Below are 21,426 nucleotides of genomic sequence, written 5' to 3'. Positions count from 1 at the left end.
AGGGTTAGGAGCAGCAGGACAGCCAGAAGCAGAGCCAGCACATCCAGGCTGTGGTACTGGTACCAGGTGAGCTGGTGGGCCTGGAACCTCAGGAGCCTGTCCCTTCTCTGTTTCTCATAGTGAACTCCAGCCAGAACAATGCGAGAGCGGTCTGTCATAATGGATTCTGCACAGCCTCATGGCGTTCTCCCTATACCTGTTGATCAATTCTCAGATGACCGAGAATACATAGGGCCTTCTATTTATGTAATATATTTAATAAAGATGTGTATTCGTGATAGCAAACTAGTTGCTCATTTACTCTGTACTCTGTAGCGAAATTAATGTTTGTGAAAATGACAACTTACGATGGGTTATTGATCACAGCATTGAGTCCATCCACAAGATCCCAGGTTTGCATGGAGTTGAAGTCCATGATGACAGCAGCTCCCTTGGCCTTCATATGGATCATATTGTCTGGCTGGTCAGCAAACATAGGAATACCCACCATGGGAACCCCATTGTAAATATCCTCATAGATTCCATTGGTTCCACCATGGGTGATCAAGGCTCTAGTTTTTGGGTGGCCTTATAGTATAGAACAGAAACAAGTATTCCTAATTGTAGATATTCCAAAGATAGTCTCAAATAATGATGTTCAACATCACACTGGTGAGTAGATTGGTTTATGCACTATACCAAACAGGCATAAAAATGAATTATTGTCTTTGTTATAAAAAACCTATAGCTACCCAGCAGGTCGTTCTGTGGGATCCAGTTGTACACTCTGGTGTTGGGAGACAGAGTCTCAGGCGTCTCCTCACTGTGCCTCCACAGAATTTAGCCATGACAGGGACATATTTATATGTTATTTATACTTTATTATATTTTAAATTGAACTGTTTAAGTATGTTACACAGGCTGCACAAGACAGATGCAACACGTCTACTTGGTTTGCTGTAAATAAGAACCAGTAATAGAACAAATATGCTTAGGGAATGTTCTACTGAAGGTCTATAGGTTCTCTCTGACCTTCTGTGGTATCTATCCCAGGGCTGAGGCAATCATATCCGCCTGCTCTGTGGTATCTGTCCCAGGGCTGAGGCGATCATATCCGCCTACTCTGTGGTATCTGTCCCAGGGCTGAGGCGATCATATCCGCCTACTCTGTGGTATCTGTCCCAGGGCTGAGGCGATCATATCCGCCTACTCTGTGGTATCTGTCCCAGGGCTGAGGCGATCATATCCGCCTACTCTGTGGTATCTGTCCCAGGGCTGAGGCGATCATATCAGCCTGCTCTGTGGTCATGTTCCTGATCATGGACCCCAGAGTGAACACAACAATGGCGTGATCTCCAGAGCTCTGCACAAACTCCTCCAGGGCCTAATGGGACAGTAGACCTCTCACTTCACCACAGAGCCATAAAGAGAACTCTACTGTATATCTAGCTCTTTGTATTGTTCTGTTTCAAACATTTACATTTGAATAATTTAGCAGACGCTCTTATCCAGAGCGTAATGACATTGACATGACTATGACATGACATGGCTAAAACATGACCATAATGTACTTTGTAGAATTAGTTAGAATTACATTGTGTATTCAACGGATGCTGTGGAGAAGACAAACAGATATCTGTGAGGACAGATTGATGTTGATATACTTAATATGTTTTGTAGTGATGCTGATTTAAGGTAAGTGTGCTTTTGCCATAGCCTACCTCTGGTAAGAGCTTGGCGGTCTTGCAGTGGATTCCTCCAACAAATTTGAAGTTTGGGAGGAAAGGTCGGGGGTACTCAAAGTCCCAGTATGTACGGACCAGCCAGAGATCAGCGTTTCCTATCATCGCACAAGTTGTTGTTGGCTACAAATCAGTAGAATGTAAGTGGTATTTGCATTAGAACCGACATTTAAATATAAATAAATACACTATGCTATGTTATTCTGTAGTTATCATCAAATGTGGCTACCTCATCCAATGATACTGTAACAGCTCACCTATAGCATCACTGTAGTAGTCATCTATATCACGCCAAAGACTGTATATTGTCATGTCCTGCGACGCATAGAACAGGAAATTCATCAGTCTCAGCAAAATTAATTTTGTCCGTTCATTTTACCATGGCACTCGGGACGTAAAATGGTAGGCCGGAAGCTGCCCACAGAGCCTCTCCCTGCTGTGGGCGATAGAGAAACGTGTACACCAGAGGAAGTCCCAGCATCTCTACCACCAGCTCACTGCCAGGCCAAATGGGATCAGCTAATAGAAGTTCATACTTGGCCTCTCTCAGTCTCTCCATGACGCTCTCTGACTTGAACAGTCCATCCACAATCTGCATGTTTAGCTGAATATGTATTTGTATGAGTTCATCAAGTCTCCAGTGGATCTGCCAGTAGTAAAGGTGGTCCATCTCGTACATGGAAAAGTGTATGAACTCCTCAAGGCAATCCTCCACAGAGACTGAGCCATTGAAGGGTTGGTAGCTGAAGCGAGAGCGTTCCGTGGGGTCTATGTACAGAGAAGCACTGTTTACCAGCACTGTAACATTGTGTCCTCTGTCTAGCAGAGTCTCCAATACAGGCTTGAAGTTGATCCAGTGACTGCCTTCAGTGTGCCAAACTAATATGTTTCCACAGTCTATGCACCCTATGATACATAACTGTATGATTATTTAAGCCGGTATGCTCTCTGCCAGCCTCATGGTAAGTGTGTAGACAGGGTCTATAATCAATCCTTTTTAAACTAGTCATTGAAGTCAAGCAATCATTAACTGAAGAACTTGAACTCTGAATCATAGTAGTACTCATCTTAACTCATGCCACCAGGTAGAAGAGCAAACCGGTGGACTTTGGGGGTGAAAGGTAAAAGCCTACATTGTAAATCTGAAAATAGTCAACAAACAGAGAAAGTCAACAAAGTAAAACAAATATAAAAGTGTATAGAAGTCATCATTCAAAATGTTTGTGTTACGACTACGTGTGACGAACTATTACATTTGGCAATAGATATTTCTAAACTTCCTCGCTAACGACAGTATAGTTTATTTTATAGGCCCCTATCTCTGTTTAGCAAGTGAGATGTAGAAGCATAGTTGTCAGGTAAATTCGGCAGCTGGTTTAAGTGTGGGGCCACAGAGTTTTCCCAGGGTCAGGGTTGGGTGAATAGACAGTGTATACCAGCCTTTAGGAAGCTGTGGTATTGTGGAAGTTTTTCTCTGGGAAATAACGGTCCTCGGCTACTGTTGTTGTGAAGGATGTAGGTGTATACAGTACATGTGGTCAGTAGAGCTTTTAGTGCGTAGTGTTTGATATATATACATGTGAACACGATTTATTGGAAGTTGTTATTCTCGAAATGGTTGCCTCTGCTGTCCTTTCTCTCTCTAACCATCCCTGGTACTTCCCTCCCAACTCCCTCCCGCTGGCCTCTCTCTCTCTCTCTCTCTCTCCCTCTCTCTCTCTCTCTCTCTCTCTTTCTTTCTCTCTCTGGCCTCTCTCTCTCTCTCTCTCTCTCCCTCTCTCTCTCTCTCTCTCTTTCTTTCTCTCTCTCCTCTCTCTCTCTCTCTCTCTCTCTCTCTACCTCTCTCTCTCTCTCTCTCTCTCCTTTCTTTCTCTCTCTCTCTCTCTCTCTCTCTCTCTCTCTCTCTCTCTCTCTCTCTCTCTCTCTCTCTCTCTCTCTCTCTCTCTCTCTCTCTCTCTCTCTCTCTCTCTCTCTCTCTCTCAGTGCCTGGGTTTGGGTTACAGTGTGTTGCTTTTTGAAGTCTACATTTGCATAATCTGATTAGAATGTGGGATTGTCAGTGGTGGGCCCTATAAGAAAGTGCTCCAGAGGAGAGGGTGCTGTCCAGCCAAGAATGGGGTCCCCATTCCACCGATGAGCCTGCACCTGCATCCAACCCTCATTGGGCTGCCCTCTTCTCCCTGTCCTCGCTGGGGAAGACCAGAGCAATGGAGAGGAGGGAAAAAGGGGGAGGAAAGGAAGTGATGGGGGAGGATGAAAAATTTAAACATGCAGTGTGAATTGGTTTAAGGGGATAAAGAGCTCAGGGCCTATCGGTTGGCACCCAGCCCCAGAAAATATTGTTCATGGCACCTCAGCCAGGAGAGAGGGCTTGCCTGCACTGATCTGGTCCATTGTGATAACAGATTCAGACAGTGTGTTAGACGTAGATAAGGAAATGTGCTCTCAATAGACCATTACCACTGTACTTGGGAGAGTATAGTCAATCAGGCAAATATCCTTGGATGAGGAGATGAGCAGAATACAGATTTGATTTTCAGTAGCTAGTGAGTTTGACATTATCCTGCTGAAAAGTTGTCAGGGAAGCATCTACTGTGATTGGATGTTTTCTGCCAAGAATGTACATAAATGTCTGTAAATAAGACAATGATTCAATATGACTACACTGAAGGCCTATGTGTTGTGTTGAAAATGTTAAATTTGTTTGGCCTTAAAAGAGTGCTATAGTTTGCTGAGCAACAACAAATTGATTTATTGCATCATGTGTGCATTCTCTCTACCATATACACTGAGTGTGCGAAACATTAGGAATACCTTCCTAATATTGAGTTGCACCCCCTTTTGCCCTCAGAACACCCTCAGAACACTTGCCCATGTTGACTCCAATGCTTCCCACAGTTGTGTCAAGTTGGCTAGATGTCCTTTGCTCATATCAGTACCCTGACTTGAAGGGAATTTGTGCCACAAATTCAAAAATTGTAGCATTTGTAAACAGTGCCAAGGAAACTAAACCAACGCATGGATTGCTGTCATACATTGTCCAAAGACTGCTTACAGGGTAGGAAACCAATATGTAAGGTTGTAATTTGAGGGAACTATCCCTTTAAGAGCAGTCACCTGTCCATTCCCACGGGCTGTATGCCTGTGTTCAGCAGCTGCACATTGCTCCGTTTACACACCATTAGCAGGTTTAATGGTGGTGGAGAAAAGGCCTTACACCAACTCACTGTTTACCCTTCAGCTCAGTAGTTGCAGCCGATTTGCAGCAGATTTAAACAGTGACAATAGGTGATTAGTAGCCTGGTTAAATGTTAAACAATGATGATCTCAGCATTCAGGGTGGTTTAACCAGGCTAGGTGATTAGGGCTCTAGATGTCTGACCTTGGGGTATAATCGTCTTCTTAGTTGATGACATCAGGGCCAATGCAAGGGTGAAACGAGGAAACTGTTTTGTTTTTGTTTACATTTGTTCACCAATCGGTGACACTTTAATTTACATGACTGTTTTCACTGATATTTTCTTTGTATTTAATAGGAAAATATGTGGAGTTAACAATGGGTACTTACTTTATTTTTTATTTGAACTTTATTTAACTAGGCAAGTCAGTTAAGAACAAATTGTTATTTACAATGACGGCCTACCAAAAGGCAAAAGGTCTCCATCGGGGACGGGGGCCTGGGATTAAAACATATATATATATACAATATAAATATAGGACAAAACACACATCACAGCAAGAGAGACAACACAACACTACTTAAAGAGAGACCTAAGACAACAACATAGCAAGGCAGCAACACATGACAACACAGCATGGTAGCAACACAACATAACAACAACATGGTAGCAACACAAAACATGGTACAAACATTATTGGGCACAGTCAACAGCACAAAGAAATTAGTCAACAGTCAACAGTCAAGAAATTAGAGACAACAATACATCACACAAAGCAGCCACAACTGTCAGTATGAGTGTCCATGATTGAGTCTTTGAATGAAGAGATTGAGATAAAACTGTCCAGTTTGAGCGTTTTTTGCAGCTTGTTCCAGTCGCTAGCTGCAGCGAACTGAAAAGAAGAGCGACCCAGGGATTTGTGTGCTTTGGGGACCTTTAACAGAATGTGACTGGCAGAACGGGTGTTGTATGTGGAGGATGAGGGCTGCAGTAGATATCTCAGATAGGGGGGAGTGAGGCCTAAGAGGCCAGTTTACAGAGGAGTATAGAGTGCAGAGATGTGTCCTATAAAGAGCATTGGTGGCAAATCTAATGGCCGAATGGTAAAGAACATCTAGCCTCTCGAGAGCACCCTTACCTGCCGATCTATAAATGATGTCTCCTTAATCTAGCATGGGTAGGATGGTCATCTGAATTAGGGTTAGTTTGGCAGCTGGGGTGAAAGAGGAGTGATTACGATAGAAGAAACCAAGTCTAGATGTTACTTAAGCCTGCAGCTTTGATATGTGCTGAGAGAAGGACAGTGTACTGTCTAGCCATACTTCCAAGTACGTGTATGAGGTGACTACCTCAAGCTCTAAACTCGCAGAGATAGTAATCACACCTGTGGGAAGAGGGGCATTCTTCTTACCAAACCACATGACCTTTGTTTTGGAGGTGTTCAGAACAAGGTTAAGGGGAGAGAAAGCTTGTTGTACACTAAGAAAGCTTTGTTGTAGAGCATTTAACACAAAATCCGAGGGGCCAGCTGAGTATAAGACTGTGTCATCTGCATATAAATGGATGAGAGAGCTTTTGTTACGGATCCCCCCGATACTGATGCTCATTCTGTTCACCAATTCCTGAGGTTTACGTCACCGGCTTTCTAGGCTTCACTATTATCAGACTGTCAGACTGTCTTGTCTGCTTACACACACCTGGTTCCAATTTCTCCTGATTAGTATGTTATATATGTGCCCTCTGTCTTTGTCGGTTATTGTTCTCATGTCTGTTGGTGGTGTGAGTACCTATGCGTTGGTCCAGCTGTTATGCTGCGTGCTATATATATTGTGTATTACGGGTATCGTCCCGTGTCGTTCAACAAGGTTTACCCTCGCTCTTTTGTTTAGGTACAGTGTTTTTGTATACGTGTTTGTTTTGGGTGTATTAAAAACCCCTATTGTGTATTCCTGCGCCTGTCTCCAAAATCCTTTATACCAGCGTGACAGCTTCCTACTGCCTGAGCTATGTTGTTGATGTAAATTGAGAAGAGCGTGGGGCCTAGGATCGAACCTTGCTGGTACTTATTGGTACTGGTACTTACTGGTACTTGACAAAATAGATCTGTTAATTTGTGTATTTAACAAATGGCATTTCTCAAAACATGTTTATTGTGTTGTAAGGTTATGCATTTATCTGAATCTAATTTCACAGTTCTTACATAATAATCCATGATTAGAGCCTAGAGGAAATTCAGTAATTCAAGTTTAATCTAATATGTGCATATCCATACCTAGGGCAAATATCCAAATAATGACATATTCCAATTCAAACGTTATTGGACACATAAATGGCCAAGCCTGTGTAAACTACACTGGCATCTGACTTCATTGACATTTTGTCACAGAAAGGGGATAAAAACACTCCATTCAAGAGCCCATAGGAGCCTCTCAGGACTAGCAGCGCTGTATCTGCCTGTTGGGTCAGTGATCAGGGTTTGACTACATGTTGACCTGTGGGATTGCAGGTCACAAGTTAAGTAGTCCTTTTTCTCTTCCCCTCTCTCTGCCCTCGGACACTCGATAAGGGTTTAGAGTTTAGGGGTTGTCTCTGTGTCCACACAGTGGTCAGAGGGTTTGTAGAGGACAATCACAGGCGCGGCCATCACTGGCCCCATTGAGAGGAAACAAGGGCATTAGTAGACCAGAGGGTCCAGAATGGACCAGTACAAACACACAGGGAGCAGCTGCACTGTTGACTTCCTGGCTCGGCACTTTGAGGTGTTTGTTAAATTAGTACAAATGGTTGCATGGTGTCAATGGAATACCAGGGTTATTTACAATAAGAGGATGGTACTTAATGTGTACTTACTTTTGATAAATTCAAATATTTTTTTATTAACAAGCCATTATTAAATAGTTATAATAAATAACATATTCACAACTTAATATTAACCAACATAGTTTACAAAAAATAAATAATCACAATAGCCTTGACAAATGATGGTTAAATAATAATCTTTGGTTACATGACATGCTTATTGTACAAAAAGAGCAAGATTAATAAATACTTGAATGGACAGACAACAAAAACTATTCCTGTTATCTGTTCACACAATACAGTCCTACAATTGGAACATATTTCAAAGAGGATTGTCAGTTGTGTTATCATGCAGCGCAATCCTGTCGTCCCAATAAATAGTCAATTAATGCGTATAACAGCAATGTGTCAATCAATGAATGTGGTCATATTGCAGGATTTTGATAATAATTATTGATTTGCTAATAAGCAAGGTCATTAATCAGTCTCATCATAAAATCGTCATTTGAACAAAAGAAAGTGCCCTTTGCATTTTGTAATTAGATTGCAGTCCTTGGTGAATTGGACAAGACTTTATCTTTCCTGAAATGTCTTTCCCAAATAAATTCCCTTAAATGATCCTTTATATCCTTATTTTTTATTTCAAACATGTTTTGTTGTTGATGTGGACATCTTTCCCCACCGACAAGATAAAAATACATGTCTGACATGAAGGGGGGAATACATCCAAGCTACATCCATGCAGATTACAGATGACATTTCACAAGGCTCCCATCCTCCCGTGTCATAACGTCAACATCAAGAGTGTAGCTAAATAAATCCATCTCAATCTATTTAATTCAGCAGGAAGGGCATCATCCACAAATATCTTCTGCTTGCCATCACAACCAACATTGTACTCCTCAAGTGTCACAGAACCAAAATGGAGTCTATGAATGGGGGCCTTGTGACAGTTTCACCCAGGGAGTTGTAGATGATCACCCATAAGAGGAAACTGCAGCAGGCACACTACCAGGCCTCGGTGCTGTCACAGCTTGATCCAGGGGAGAGGGCGTCAGTGTCGCTGGCCAGGCCACAGGTCTGGGAGGATGAGTGGAGACGTTCCACGTTGCCCCTGAGGAAGGTGAGCAGGGCTGTGGGGGAGTGTGAAGCAGGCTGGCCACTCTGGCTCTCCAGCAGCTGCACCAGGAAGTTGATGTAACGCATTGCCAGCCGCAGGATCTCGTTCTTGCTCAGCTTCTTCTCTGGTGGGTGGGTGGGGATGAGCTTGCGGAGCTCAGCGAAGGCAGTGTTGACGTTGTGCTGCCGCCAGCGCTCCCGTGTGTTGGTGAACACCTTTCTGGTCATGGTGCGGCTCTCCTGGAGGGAGGAGAAGAGGAGAGTGTTTTAGAGAGAAATGTACATACAATTCAAACTCCCATGGGGCTGTTCTAATAGAAGGCAGGTGTTGTTCAGTAGGGTGCCATTTCTGGCGCAGACCCTAGACAGAAACACTATATGGTGGTATCACATAAAATGTGGCACCAGAGAATCTAAACGATAACTAAAATATGACGCATTAACACTGTAATGGAAAGTAATAGATGTAAAATATAGTTGAAGTATGACAAATAGAATGCATTTGACATTGGAATTCAGTTTCATCTTCAGAAGATGAAAAATACCATAATGAAAATAGATGTTTGTGGAAAATGTCTGACCTTCAGTCAATGCATAGAGGATGCTTGTGCTATTGTGTTACGGCATTATTAGCATACATGCAAATAATTACACTTTGGCTGTATTTGAAGAACTATCTATTTCTAATATGATACACTCATGAATACAAACTGATAATCATTTATTTTATCTTAACAACATTAAGATTTCTTAACATTTCATAAGAATTGTAATTCCACCAGTTCCTTACTCCAACAATTCCACAACATGAAATTCAACAGAGGAAAAAAACCGAATCCACTTATTGTCCGTGATCTCACCTGTTAAGTGCTTTAGCGTGCAGACAGAGGTATCAGGTAGTAGAAGTGTGTACTCCTGCTGCAGTAACCCAGTCCTGTGTATAGTCCGTCCAGTCAGTCCAGCCTTCTCATACTCTCTGATGACTGTGTGTGAGAGGGAGGGATGGAGAGAGGGGAAAGGCTAGCGCACGCTTCTCACATTTTATAGCAGAGTGAGCCCCTATTGTGTGACGTGTGCTGTCGTTGAGCCTCTCCTTCAGTCTGCTGCATTGTGTGAGGTGTTCAACTCAAGAGAGATGTTTCCAGACACAGACCGCTGTGTTGGATGTTCTATTCTGTCTGTAAACAAATAGATGACCAATGGGTTAGAAAAATGAGGTTAGGGGTAAACATACAAATACATAATATCATACAATAATGTTTAACAATTTGAAAGAGTATTTGGAAACTTTGCTTTCATATCATCCACAACTTTTTGTTGAGTCAATTCTAGGGTTGCAAAGCTACCGGTAATTTACCAAAGCTACCAGAATCTTCAGTAATTTTGGTAATCAACAGAAAATCTATGGCAATCAATCGTAACTTTGGTAATTTGTACTTGAATCACTTTTAAAAAAAGATATCGATATATAGTATTACTTTTTTATATGAGTTTCTATTAGATAGACCATATGGTTCAAGAGAAAATATAAAATAATTAATGACAAAGTATCAAATCAACAACGCCATTTTTTTAAAAGAAACTCTTCCAACGATTGACATTTTTCACAACTGCCACCAGTCCTACACCAAAACATTGACAACAAACACATATTGATATAGTATAATTAATAAAACGGTATAAAAAAAATGGAAAGCATATTTCATGCTGAAAACTAAATTCACTGAATTGATGGTTTTTATTTAAGATGTTCACAGCTTTCTCATTCTATTATCTATTTTTAAATCATCTTGTTCAATTATTTCATATATTTTTCATGTGATAAGGCCACACAGAGGACAAGAGATAATTACAGACACCTGTGATAATCTGAGGTACCCAAAAGTGGCATTAGAAGTCTTTTGATAGATTATATAAAATCCTTGAAAGATACCAACATTCTGGTAGTTAACTGGTAAACTCTGAAAGTTTCTAATAATATAACCCCACTTTGCAACCCTGGTCATTTCATTAAATTATTAATAATTTTAACACATAACGTGACTATTAAAGGTTACATTTACGCTTACAAATAAATTCCTATTGAGATGAAACTGAGATGTTTCCCTGCCTGATCCTACCCTTACAATTCTGGACACTTGTTACGGTTGGTTAAACATCAACCATGGGTAGCCAGTTCAGTAAAACTTTGATATCGCCAGTCCTGCTGCCATTTAATTCACTCTGATTGGGCCAGAAATACCATATCCAGATTGACAGTTTAACAATGTGGGTTTTGTTATGACTATGGTAATCTTGTTGATCCATTCCAGGGGCCACACATAAATTACAAAAGGGAGCATGGGGAACGAGCCAGGCGGGTGAAAGTAGAGTCCTTCCCTGGGTCACAAGCATGAGCGCATGCCAAACCATCTCTCTAAAACCATTCTTCCTCGCCACTCCTCTTCCATATCCCCTCTCTCTGCCTCCCACTTTCAACCTCAGTTTCAGATGTTTTTTTATTTAACCACATCTAGTTTAACCAATTGCTACTGTTCTTTTTACATCCTTCAAGTGTTTTCTCAAAGATGCAGCTTTCCATAAAAGTATCTCTGTGTGGAGTAGAAATTTACATAATCCGATTAGGGCCTGGGATTAGCGCTGGGGCCTGGAGAACAGGCCCAATGGGGCTGGCCCTGAATTGCTGCCATTCATGGGCCTTGCTGCACTTCCAAGGGGCTGCACCTGCAGTGGTGGGTCCCCACACCCCTGCTCTCTGCACTCTACTTGGCCTCAGGTCTGCAGACACACTCACAGCAGGCAGCAGGCCCCTTCAGCCAGCCAGCCTGTCCCTCCATCCCCTTCTCATACACACACCAGGGCCGCATTCAGCAGGACCAGATCGTTTTGAACATGTTTTTTCCTGTCACAGAAGGTAGTGTGTGGGGGTATAGAGCCGAGCAGCTTGACAACCCTGACGAAAACAACAACATAAAGAACCTACGGAGAAGTGAGGAAAAATACATTAGTCAGTACAGCAAATGAAGTAAGAGAGCCATACTGTAGTGCTGTCAACATAATAAAAACATCCGTGTAGCTAAAGAAACAACTATGCAGAGACTACAATTACAAAGGTACATTTTAACGTCTCTTTTCAACTGATGTCCCCATCGAGAGCTTGTCCAATCAAGTATTGAATCTAGTTGAACAGAGTGATATAAAAAATAACAGTAGTAGCGTGACCTTTGAAGCAGTGGTAAGGAAATAATTCTGCTCTAAAGGTTAGGTTTGAACAGCCTGTTAATTTTCACAATATGTCTGCTATTCACTCAAGGGCTAAAGTATGGCAGGCAGGACCAATTACTGGACCATTACACAGATGTTGACTTAGCCTCCACGTGTTGGACTTTTTTAACAATTTTGTCACTCAGCTTTTGTTTCGCCTGCCATTAAAAACACACCCTTTTGGCTCTTTTGTTAAGCTTGTTGTTAAGGCAATGTGGCCGGAGACATATAACCGAAACAAAAGGTTAGCTAGGTGGTTATTTATGGTGTGTGTGCGTGTGTGTCAGTGTGTTAGCTTATGGACATAGTAGGTTTGCTGCTGGCAGGAATCTATGCCCTGGGGGGCTCCTTGTCTGAGGCTAATTCCTGCGGGAGAAAGCTTCAGACTGCTGGCTCGTGAAGATAGGCAGTCTCTCCACACTCTGAGAGACTGTGATAAGGGGATTGCTGCGCTAAATGAAAAACGACCTTTTGAGCTCTGAAATGGAGGGAGACTATCCATTTTAGCTGGAAAAATAAAACCTCTATACATTTTTTAAAATTTTGATTATGAAACATTGAGAGTGTTCTATGTAAAATGTTGTATTCGTTAATAACAATGTATCTGGGTTTTTCCATCTACCCTTGCTCGTAAACAGACACATTTTAGACTGTAAAATTATTTATGTATCAAGGACTAAATTGCAGGTCAATTACAGAGTAAAAGGTATACTTCTTTTCCTTGCAGGAACAATCCAAATCAACTTGAATTCCCAGCAAAAACAAAAACAAAGCATGTTTTGCTTTGCCATTGGTTACTTCACTCACATCTTCCAAATGTTTAAGATTTCAAAACCAAACGTTATTTTTTGAAGTCTAAATATTTATTTGTATGTAATATTTATTTTCGTCATTCTCCCTCTAACCCTGCGAAACGTTTCTCTCAGCACCCAGTCTGCATTGGAATGCAGTGCCAGTAGGACTACGTAATAGAGCCTTTTTAGAAGTTGTAACTGAGGTATTTGGGACCACTATAGTCTTAGGGAAATGTCCCTCATTGTTGGTAAACACAGTGGCCATGATTGTGAATAGAGCTTTTACTGCAGTCCTGATGTCCAGTCCACCTGCTGTTTCTCACACAGCACAGACGCACTAACATGGAGAAACAGGACTGCTTCATAAAGGTCACAGGATGATAGCATTAGACTAGACCAGGGGGTGTTAAATGTACCACCAGGGTCCAATAGGGCCAGCGTGAGGTTTGAGTAAAAAAAACTATATATTTAAAACTCAATATACTTAATATGACTAACACCAAATTGAAACTGTGTATAAATGACAATGGAACTACTACACCTGGCTTCACCAGCATTGCAGTCCACAGGTGGTTTTATTTGTTTATTTAAAATGTTAATTGTTGTATGTAAGATCGTTTAAACACCAGGAAATCAGTTCCAATTGGAAATCTGTTACCAAGTTTTTCCACGCATAAATATTAACTCTGTTTGGGATTCTTGTTGTCAATTTGCAGTCTACGAATGATTTGAAATGATGTTCCGCCCCCGACCATCCACTCAAGAAAATAAATTGTCCCGTGGCTGAATAGTTGCTGATCCCTGTTCTAGACTGTGTCTGACTCTCTAATGATCACCAAAATGAAAGTTAGACAGTCAGCGAGAATCATAATTCAACACAGTTTAAGTGTGGCCCTCTGGACCTCGTTGAAGACCGAATGTGGCCCCCGGGGCAAAAGGAATGAGTTTGACACCGCTGGCCCATTCGGAAGAAGATATGCACTAAGTGAACATTTGAATTTATGGAAATTACTGTCATTCATTCATTTGAGTTCAGAAATATTAATCCTGTCTTGTTCTTAATGCTGATACAATTCCTAACACATTCTGGCAAAAGCTACAAAAGATGGACAACATTTCAGATTGGCTTTAATTTAAAAAGTATTTGTCCTAGCATAACTTACATTTATTTATCTTTAGCATTATATGTTTTATATGAAGTCAAAATATAACAAAACCGTCTACTTAGTCTTATCCTTCTTAGAAAAATATTAACAAAATAATTATTTAAAAAAACCTTAACACACATAAATTGACAAATATTTTCCCAACAACAGTTAAAAATTTAATAGTGTCTTTCAAACACTCAAGAACCTATGGCATACTACATGTATTTCTTACATACCAAATATCTGTAGTTGTTGACAGGGCAAGGGACTGACAGGATACTGTTCACTTTTCAGGCAAATCTTAATATCTCAGTATTTCACAGATATGAGACATTTTAGAAAAAGGTTAGTCTTATCTGTCCATCCCTTCAGCCTAACACCTTCTCATAACTAAGCTTTCCCCTCTTCAATGGCCTTTAAAACTGAAAAGAATACATGAAAACAGAACAATATAATCTCGTAATTGCTCACATTTACCTCAACAATGATATAATTTCCACACTAGAGGCTATACTGTAACTTTCCCAAGCCACTGAAGGAGATCTCTAAAAAATATATTTAAATGCAAACTTGCTTCATCAGCAGTCTAACATGTTACTCTCATTGTTCATCTTTGGGGCCTCTGATCTCCTCTTTCTCTCTATCCCCGTCGTGTACTGCCCCCCATGGCAGAGCTCCTCTAGGCGAGGCCAGGCTGCCATTCAGGGTACTGCTGCTGTTTACTGTAGCCTACTGTAGAGTATGAGTACATCTGGTTGTCGGAGTACGCTGGTCTCTGTGTGTTGGTGCTGTAGCTGAATGATAACAAGGGGTCTGTCTGAACAGGGTTCTCTGGCGCGTAGTCTCTGGGGGAACCACGGGGCTCCTGGTGTAGGGATGCTCTGGATGTCCACTCCTCTCCTCGTCCTCCTCTATTCCAGCCTACAAATTTCACCTCATCTGTCTCCCATGGGTTGTGGCTCCAGGTGTGCTGGAAAGGGGCCTGACTCAAGTCTACCTGGAAGTCTGCACTGTCCTCCTTGGTAATGAGAGAGCTCTCTTCATATAAACTCCTAGCTAAACTCTCAGCACTGGGGGAGCCAGCGAGGCAGCTGTTGGGGATAGGCTTGAATGGTTCTCATTGCAGTGTGTGTGTGGGTCGCGGTGTGTGGGTGTTGGTTGTCTCTGCTGTGGCACAAGGGTCGGTGGATCTACTGTGGTCTTTCTGATGAGTGGACTCAGTGTGAGACTCTGAAGAGGAGGCTGCTGCAGTCAGCTTGTAGAGAGAGCTGGTGTCACTGAAGAGCTGGAATAAAAACAAGATATTTTATTACTGCAAGTATTATCAATATAGCACCACCAGAGTTTGACTGATAAACAAAGTTGGCAAAGTTCGTAATGAAGAGGATGCAGCTGCTCCAGTGTATATGGAAACACAACACAAAATACAACCCCATATTGTCTTCCCAGTGAAGACAAGGTGTATGACAAGACCAGGACACTAAATTGAGAAGAGGTGACTGGCCAGGTCACCTTGATGACTTTGTGAGGGACCTCAGAGAGCAGCTCCTGCAGCTGGGAGAGAGAGGTCCCCAGGAGCCAGTGGCGAGAGGGGCCCCTCCACAACATTAGCTGAGCCGCTAGAGGGTTCATGGGGGGAAGACAGGGGGAGAGCAGGGGGTGAAACCTAACAAACAAACATATACACACATGTATGCACATACACACTCACATATACAAATATACATTTGCAAATACACATGCAAACACACACGCACATACACACGCACAAACCATCCACTGGGACAACTCATTCTCTCTGTGTAATCTGTATCCTTCCATCAGTAATGAATTTAATGATGACACTGCTACTATTACACAATAGATAAATGAAATTAAAGGGAAGGTTCACCCATTTTGAATATTATATTATTTTTGTGCATCTCTGAGTGATGTTCTATCGATTCCCTGGGTAATTTCATGTTTATCTGAGTTATTGGCATTCAAGCAGGCAGAAATCCGTCTGGTATTACCTAGCACCGTGATAAAGTCACTCACTACACTGGAAGCTAATAGGAATACGACTTTAAGATTGCCGAAAACATCTATCATACATGTCAGTTTTCAAATCTGGCCGATGTCATAACTCGGGAGGATGTCTTCTCTCGAATGAGCCATTGATCATATTTTTTGCTGTATTCCTACCTCGAGAAATGCGTAATTTAACGGAGGGTCTAGCACACAAATCAAATTGTATTAGTCACATGCGTCGAAACCAACAATAGCGAAACTATACACAGGAGGCTACCGGTATTTAGACCTTACAGTGAAATGCTTACGAGCCCCTAACCAGCAATGCAGCTAAAAAAATGAGTAAGAATAAGAAATAAAAGTAACAAGTAATTAAAGAGCAGCAGTAAAATAACAATAGCGAGACAGTATACAGGGGGGTACCAGTACGGAGTCAATGTGCGGGGGCACCGGTTAGTTGAGGTAATATGTACATGTATGTAGAGTTATTAAAGTGACTATGCATAGATGATCACTATAGGTATTTATAGCCATCAAATGGCCATTTGATTGGATGTTCCGGAGTCTTATGGCTTGGGGGTAGAAACTGTTTAGAAGCCTCTTGGACCTAGACATTGCGCTCCGGTAACGCTTGCCGTGCGGCAGCAGGGAGAATGGTCTATGACTAGGGTGGCTGGAGTCTTTGACAATGTTTAGGGCCTTCCTCTGACACTGCCTGGTATAGAGGTCCTGTATGGCAGGAAGCTTGGCCCCAGTGATGTACTGGGCCGTACGCACTACCCTCTGTAGTGCCTTGCGGTCGGAGGCAGAGCAGTTGCCATACCAGGCAGTGATGTAAAGGCTGTATCGTCGTTGTCGGTGATCAGGCCTACAACTGTTGTGTCATCTGCAAACTTAATGATGGTGTTGGAGTCGTGCCTGGCCGTGCAGTCATGCGTGAACAGGGAGTACAGGAGAGGACTGAGCACGCACCCCTGAGGGGTCCTGTGTTGAGGATCAGCGTGGCGAATGTGTTGTTACCTACCCTTACCACCTGGGGGAAGCCCGTCAGGAAGTCCAGGATCCAGTTGCAGACGGAGGTGTTTAGTCCCAGGGCCCTTTGCTTATTGATGAGTTCAGTGCGGATGTTGCCTGTAATACATGGCTTCTGGTTGGGGTATGTACGTACTGTCACTGTGGGGACAACACCATCGATGCACTAATTGATGAAGCCAATGACTGATGTGGTATACTCCTCAACGCCATCGGAGGAATCCCGGAACATATTCCAGTCTGTGTGAGCAAAACGGTCCTGTAGCTTAGAATCTGCTTCATCTGACCACTTTTTTATTGATCGAGCCACTGGTGCTTCCTGCTTTAATTTGTGTTTGTAAGCAGGAATCAGGAGGATAGAATTATGGTCAGATTTGCCAAATGGAGGGCGAGGGACAGTTTTGTACACGTCTCTGTGTGCGAAGTAAAGGTGGTCAAGAGTTTTTTCCCTCTGGTTGCACATTTAACATGCTGATAGAAATTTGGAAAGCTGGATTTAAGTTTCCCTGTATTAAGGTTCCTGGCTACTAGGAGCGTCACCTCTGGGTGAGCGTTTTCCTGTTTGCTTATGGCGGAATTCAGCTCATTCAGTGCGATTTTAGTGCCAGCATCAGTCTGTGGTGCTCTGTAGACAGCTATGGAAAATACAGATGAAAACTTTCTAGGTAGATAGTGTGGTCTACAGCTTATCATGAGATACTCTACCTCAGACGAGCAAAACCTCGAGACTTCCTTAGATATCGTACACCAGCTGTTATTTACAAAAATACATAGTCTGCCGCCCGTTGTCTTACCTGACATCACTGTTCTGTCCTGCCGATATAGTGTATAACCATGATAATGTCATTGTTCAGCCACAACTCCATGAAGCATAAGATATTACAGTTTTGAATATCCCATTGATTATCTATTCTTCAGCGTAGGTCATCGATTTTATTTCCCAAAGATTACACGTTTGCTAGCAGAATGGAAGGAAGTGGGGGTTTATATTCGATCACCTATGAATTCTCAGAAGGCAGGACGCCCTCTGGCCCCATTTTCTATGCCTTCTCTTCATGCAAATCACGGGGATCTGGGCCTGTTCCCAGGTAAGCAGTATATCATTCACGTTGGGCTTGTCGGACTCGTTAAAGGAAAAAAATGATTCTGTGTAAGGGTCCTGTGTGTAGCTGGTGTAGAGAGTCAGGCGCAGGACAGCAGATATGAGTAATCAACGTACTTTACTCAAAAGACAAATATACAAAGTAACATCACAAGCCCACAAAGACAGACCGAATTACAATTAACAATCACTCACAAACACAACATGGGAAACAGAGGGTTAAATAATAAACAAGTAATTTGTTGAGTGAATCCACGTGTGTAAGACAAAGACAGAACGAATGGAAAATGAAAAGTGGATTGGGGGTGGCTAGAAAGCCGGTGACGTCGACCGCACAATGCCGCCCGAACAAGGAGAGGGACCTACTTTGGCAGAAGTTGTGACAATCTGCTAGTCCGTGGTGAGTAATCGCAGTTATGATGCCTAGAAGTTATTTTCAGTCATAAGAGACAGTAGCAGCAACATTACTTACAAAATACGTTAAAAAAATAAGTTACAAACAACGCAAAGAAACAAACAAAAGATTGGTTAGGAATATGTAAAACGGCTGACGTTTTGGGAATCATACTTAGGCAGCCTTTTCCCACATGTGTTTGTGGGTAATTATTTATTTTTCGTGAGTGTTTGTGTGCGTGGCGTTCGGTTTCTGTTTACCTGTTTTTTGTGAAGGTTTCTCTTCAATTAAAGATGTGGAATTACATGCACTTGGCTCATTTAAAACAGGGAGTTTGAAGACAGTAAACGTGACAGGCTTCTCTCAAGTAAAGTCATATTATACAGTTACAGTCAAAAGTTTGGACGAAGCATTTTTGTATGTTCTCTATAGTTATGTACTTGAAAATGTATCAATTGACCAATTCGGAACATTTGGTCAAACTCCTGGCAGACTTCATACAAAATATTGTGTAGTTATGTAATTCTTCACTGGATCAGTCTGAAATGCTAACTGGCTAGGAGGACCTACCTGAATGATGACTTACTAGGAGGAACTACCAAAAGGAGGAACTAGGCAACAGACTTGATCTAATCCAGGCCTTGGTTCTGTGGTGGGTGGCTGTGGTGCATGCTGCTTCACCTGTGACACTGAAAAAACACAGGTACCCATCACTCACAGACCTATGAAATATGTCAAATGCTTTCAGGCCCTAAAATCATTTCGCAAACCCCTGTTGTGGTGAAAACTGGTTGCCACCAATTAGTTTAGCGTATTGTATCGTATCTCTACATAATACTCTGTCTGGGTGCTTGTATAGTTCTGAGGCGACACAGAGATGGAGGTTCTCTGCTGGGACCGTAACATCATGAAAGTGGACAGAGGGTCTATGTCCTCCTCAGATTTAGCCACTGTGAGACTCCTGTGACTGTAGTGGTGGTAGCATGTGCTGCTGTGATGGCCATACTTCCAGCCTTCTCTGTGGCCCTACTCTCTTGGGAAGAAGTAGAGGGGGCCATTTCCCAGAGGCACCAGCTTGTTCCCAGATTTCTCTTTCTCATGGGAAGTGGCAACAGCCTGTGCTGAAACGACTGTATTTCCAGCTCTATCTCTCTTCTGATGAGATGGCACAGCCATGGGTTTTTTATTCTTCAGGATGGCCTTGACTTTGATCTCACCAGGTGGGACTGACAGATCTGGGCACAGAAGGAGGAGCGAGATTCAGAACTTTGTTGCAGCCACATTAGACACCTTTTCAATAGTTTTTATGAGGCGCTGCGGAAGATAGTGGCAGCAAAGTACTTATAATATGGTAATAAACTGATTCATATCTCGGCCTGATCTCTGCCTGATGAAGAACTGATCTGACTCTTACCAGGGTCATCTACAGTACAGGTTCACTCAAGTTATCTGCAAAACAATATTACACAACTTTCATTCTTTGAAGGAATTAACTAAGTTAACTAGACAGGTAGCTTGCAACACTGCAGTGGGACAATAGGTAATATTGTTTTATTATTTTGTATTTTACCCTCTTTTTCCTCCCCAAATTCTTGTGTCATCACTGCAACTCCCCAACGGCCTCAGGAGGTGAAGGTTGAGTCATGCGTCCTCCAAAACATGACCCGCCAAACCGCACTTCAAAATGCCCACTTAACCCGGAATTCAGCCACACCAATGTGTCAGAGGAAACATCTTCCAACTGACGACCGAGGTCAGCCTGCAGGCGCCAGGCACAAAGAGTCACTGGAGCGCTTGAGCCAAGTAAAGCCACTCCGGCCAAACCCTTACATGCGTCGCCCTATGGGACTCCCGATCACGGCCGGTTGTGATACAGCCCGGGATCATACCCGGATCTGTAGTGACACCTCTATCACTGCGATGCAGTGCTTTAGATCGCTGCGCCACTTGGGAGGCCAGGGACAATAGGTTTTATATCTCAGTCACACTCTGTCCATCTGGCAGGGTGATAGTGGTGTGAAGTCCTTTATCTTACTGCTCACTTTCTCCATAATGTTGGGTTGCTCCGAGCTCGTCATACTCTCATTTATCCCTGTCAGTCCTGGTGAGCTTGTTCCTTCATCGAGTGTCACAAAGTTGTCCCGACCAATCAGTAATAACTTCAAGGCTTCGGTCAAAGGCCGGAACTGCACAAATTATTCCGACTTCTGGGGCTCTGTTAGCATTTAGCAAAGAAAGGAATATGGCTTTTTAGTAATTCAATGCAGTTAAGAATGCACTGTGCAAAATGCAGTATGAATGCAGGAAAAGGACAAGTGTGACAGAGGAAACATAGGTAACTGTGAACTGGTAAGTGCATATTCTAATTTGTGATTAGTCTTGTTATGTCAAACACTTCATACAACTGCAGGACTACGCTCTTCTTACCTGCTAAAAGAAAGCCCAGTACAAAGTGAGGGTGCTTCTCTGTCCTCCAAAGTGCCTGTTCCATCTCTTCCTGATCTTTCTGGGACACTAAATAACTACAAGACAATCACCGGCCCCATGAGCCTGCACCACATAGTGGCACATTTACAGAGCCATACTGTATATAGAGATATACTATACTATGAATATAGGGCTGCACACTTAGTGATGAATCCTCAGAACACACACTATTGCAGGTTGCTGTGTCTTGTAACCTGATACAAGTAGCATCTGTAGTGGAAGAAAATGTCAAGGAATGTACCTTTCATGTACCTATGAAAAGTACATGACATTATCTCTACTCTTACCCCCACACTGGTCATAGGCCAAGAGTTGACTTACTGTCTGTAGACTGGAGAGATCTGCTCTGCTGGGAGATGGGAGGAGACCAGACTGAG

At 42.5% G+C, this 21,426-nt stretch overlaps 2 protein-coding genes across 2 annotated transcripts; both read right to left on the bottom strand.

Moving 5' to 3' along the window:
• Positions 1–1,592: 1,592 nt before the first annotated feature.
• Positions 1,593–4,115, bottom strand: LOC118394042 (UDP-glucuronosyltransferase 2A3). Its single transcript, XM_052460749.1, is given in 4 exon segments — positions 1,593–1,844; positions 1,979–2,181; positions 2,183–2,640; positions 4,074–4,115. Coding segments are annotated over 4 exon segments (738 nt in total). The 3' UTR covers positions 1,593–1,809.
• A 3,183-nt stretch (positions 4,116–7,298) lies between these two features.
• LOC118394212 (T-cell acute lymphocytic leukemia protein 2-like) lies at positions 7,299–9,823 on the bottom strand. Its single transcript, XM_035787437.2, has 2 exons — positions 9,679–9,823; positions 7,299–9,058 (listed from the first exon to the last, which is right to left on the bottom strand). The coding sequence occupies exon 2, from the start codon at positions 9,044–9,046 to the stop codon at positions 8,708–8,710; it is 339 nt and encodes a 112-aa protein (XP_035643330.1). The 5' UTR covers positions 9,047–9,058; positions 9,679–9,823; the 3' UTR covers positions 7,299–8,707.
• Between the last annotated feature and the right edge of the window lie 11,603 nt (positions 9,824–21,426).

This window comes from Oncorhynchus keta, chromosome 14 (assembly GCF_023373465.1).
Source record: "Oncorhynchus keta strain PuntledgeMale-10-30-2019 chromosome 14, Oket_V2, whole genome shotgun sequence".
NCBI classification, from domain to species: Eukaryota; Metazoa; Chordata; class Actinopteri; order Salmoniformes; family Salmonidae; genus Oncorhynchus; species Oncorhynchus keta.
The sequence above is the reverse complement of the archived record's forward strand: the minus strand, read 5'-3'. Positions and strand labels throughout refer to the sequence as shown.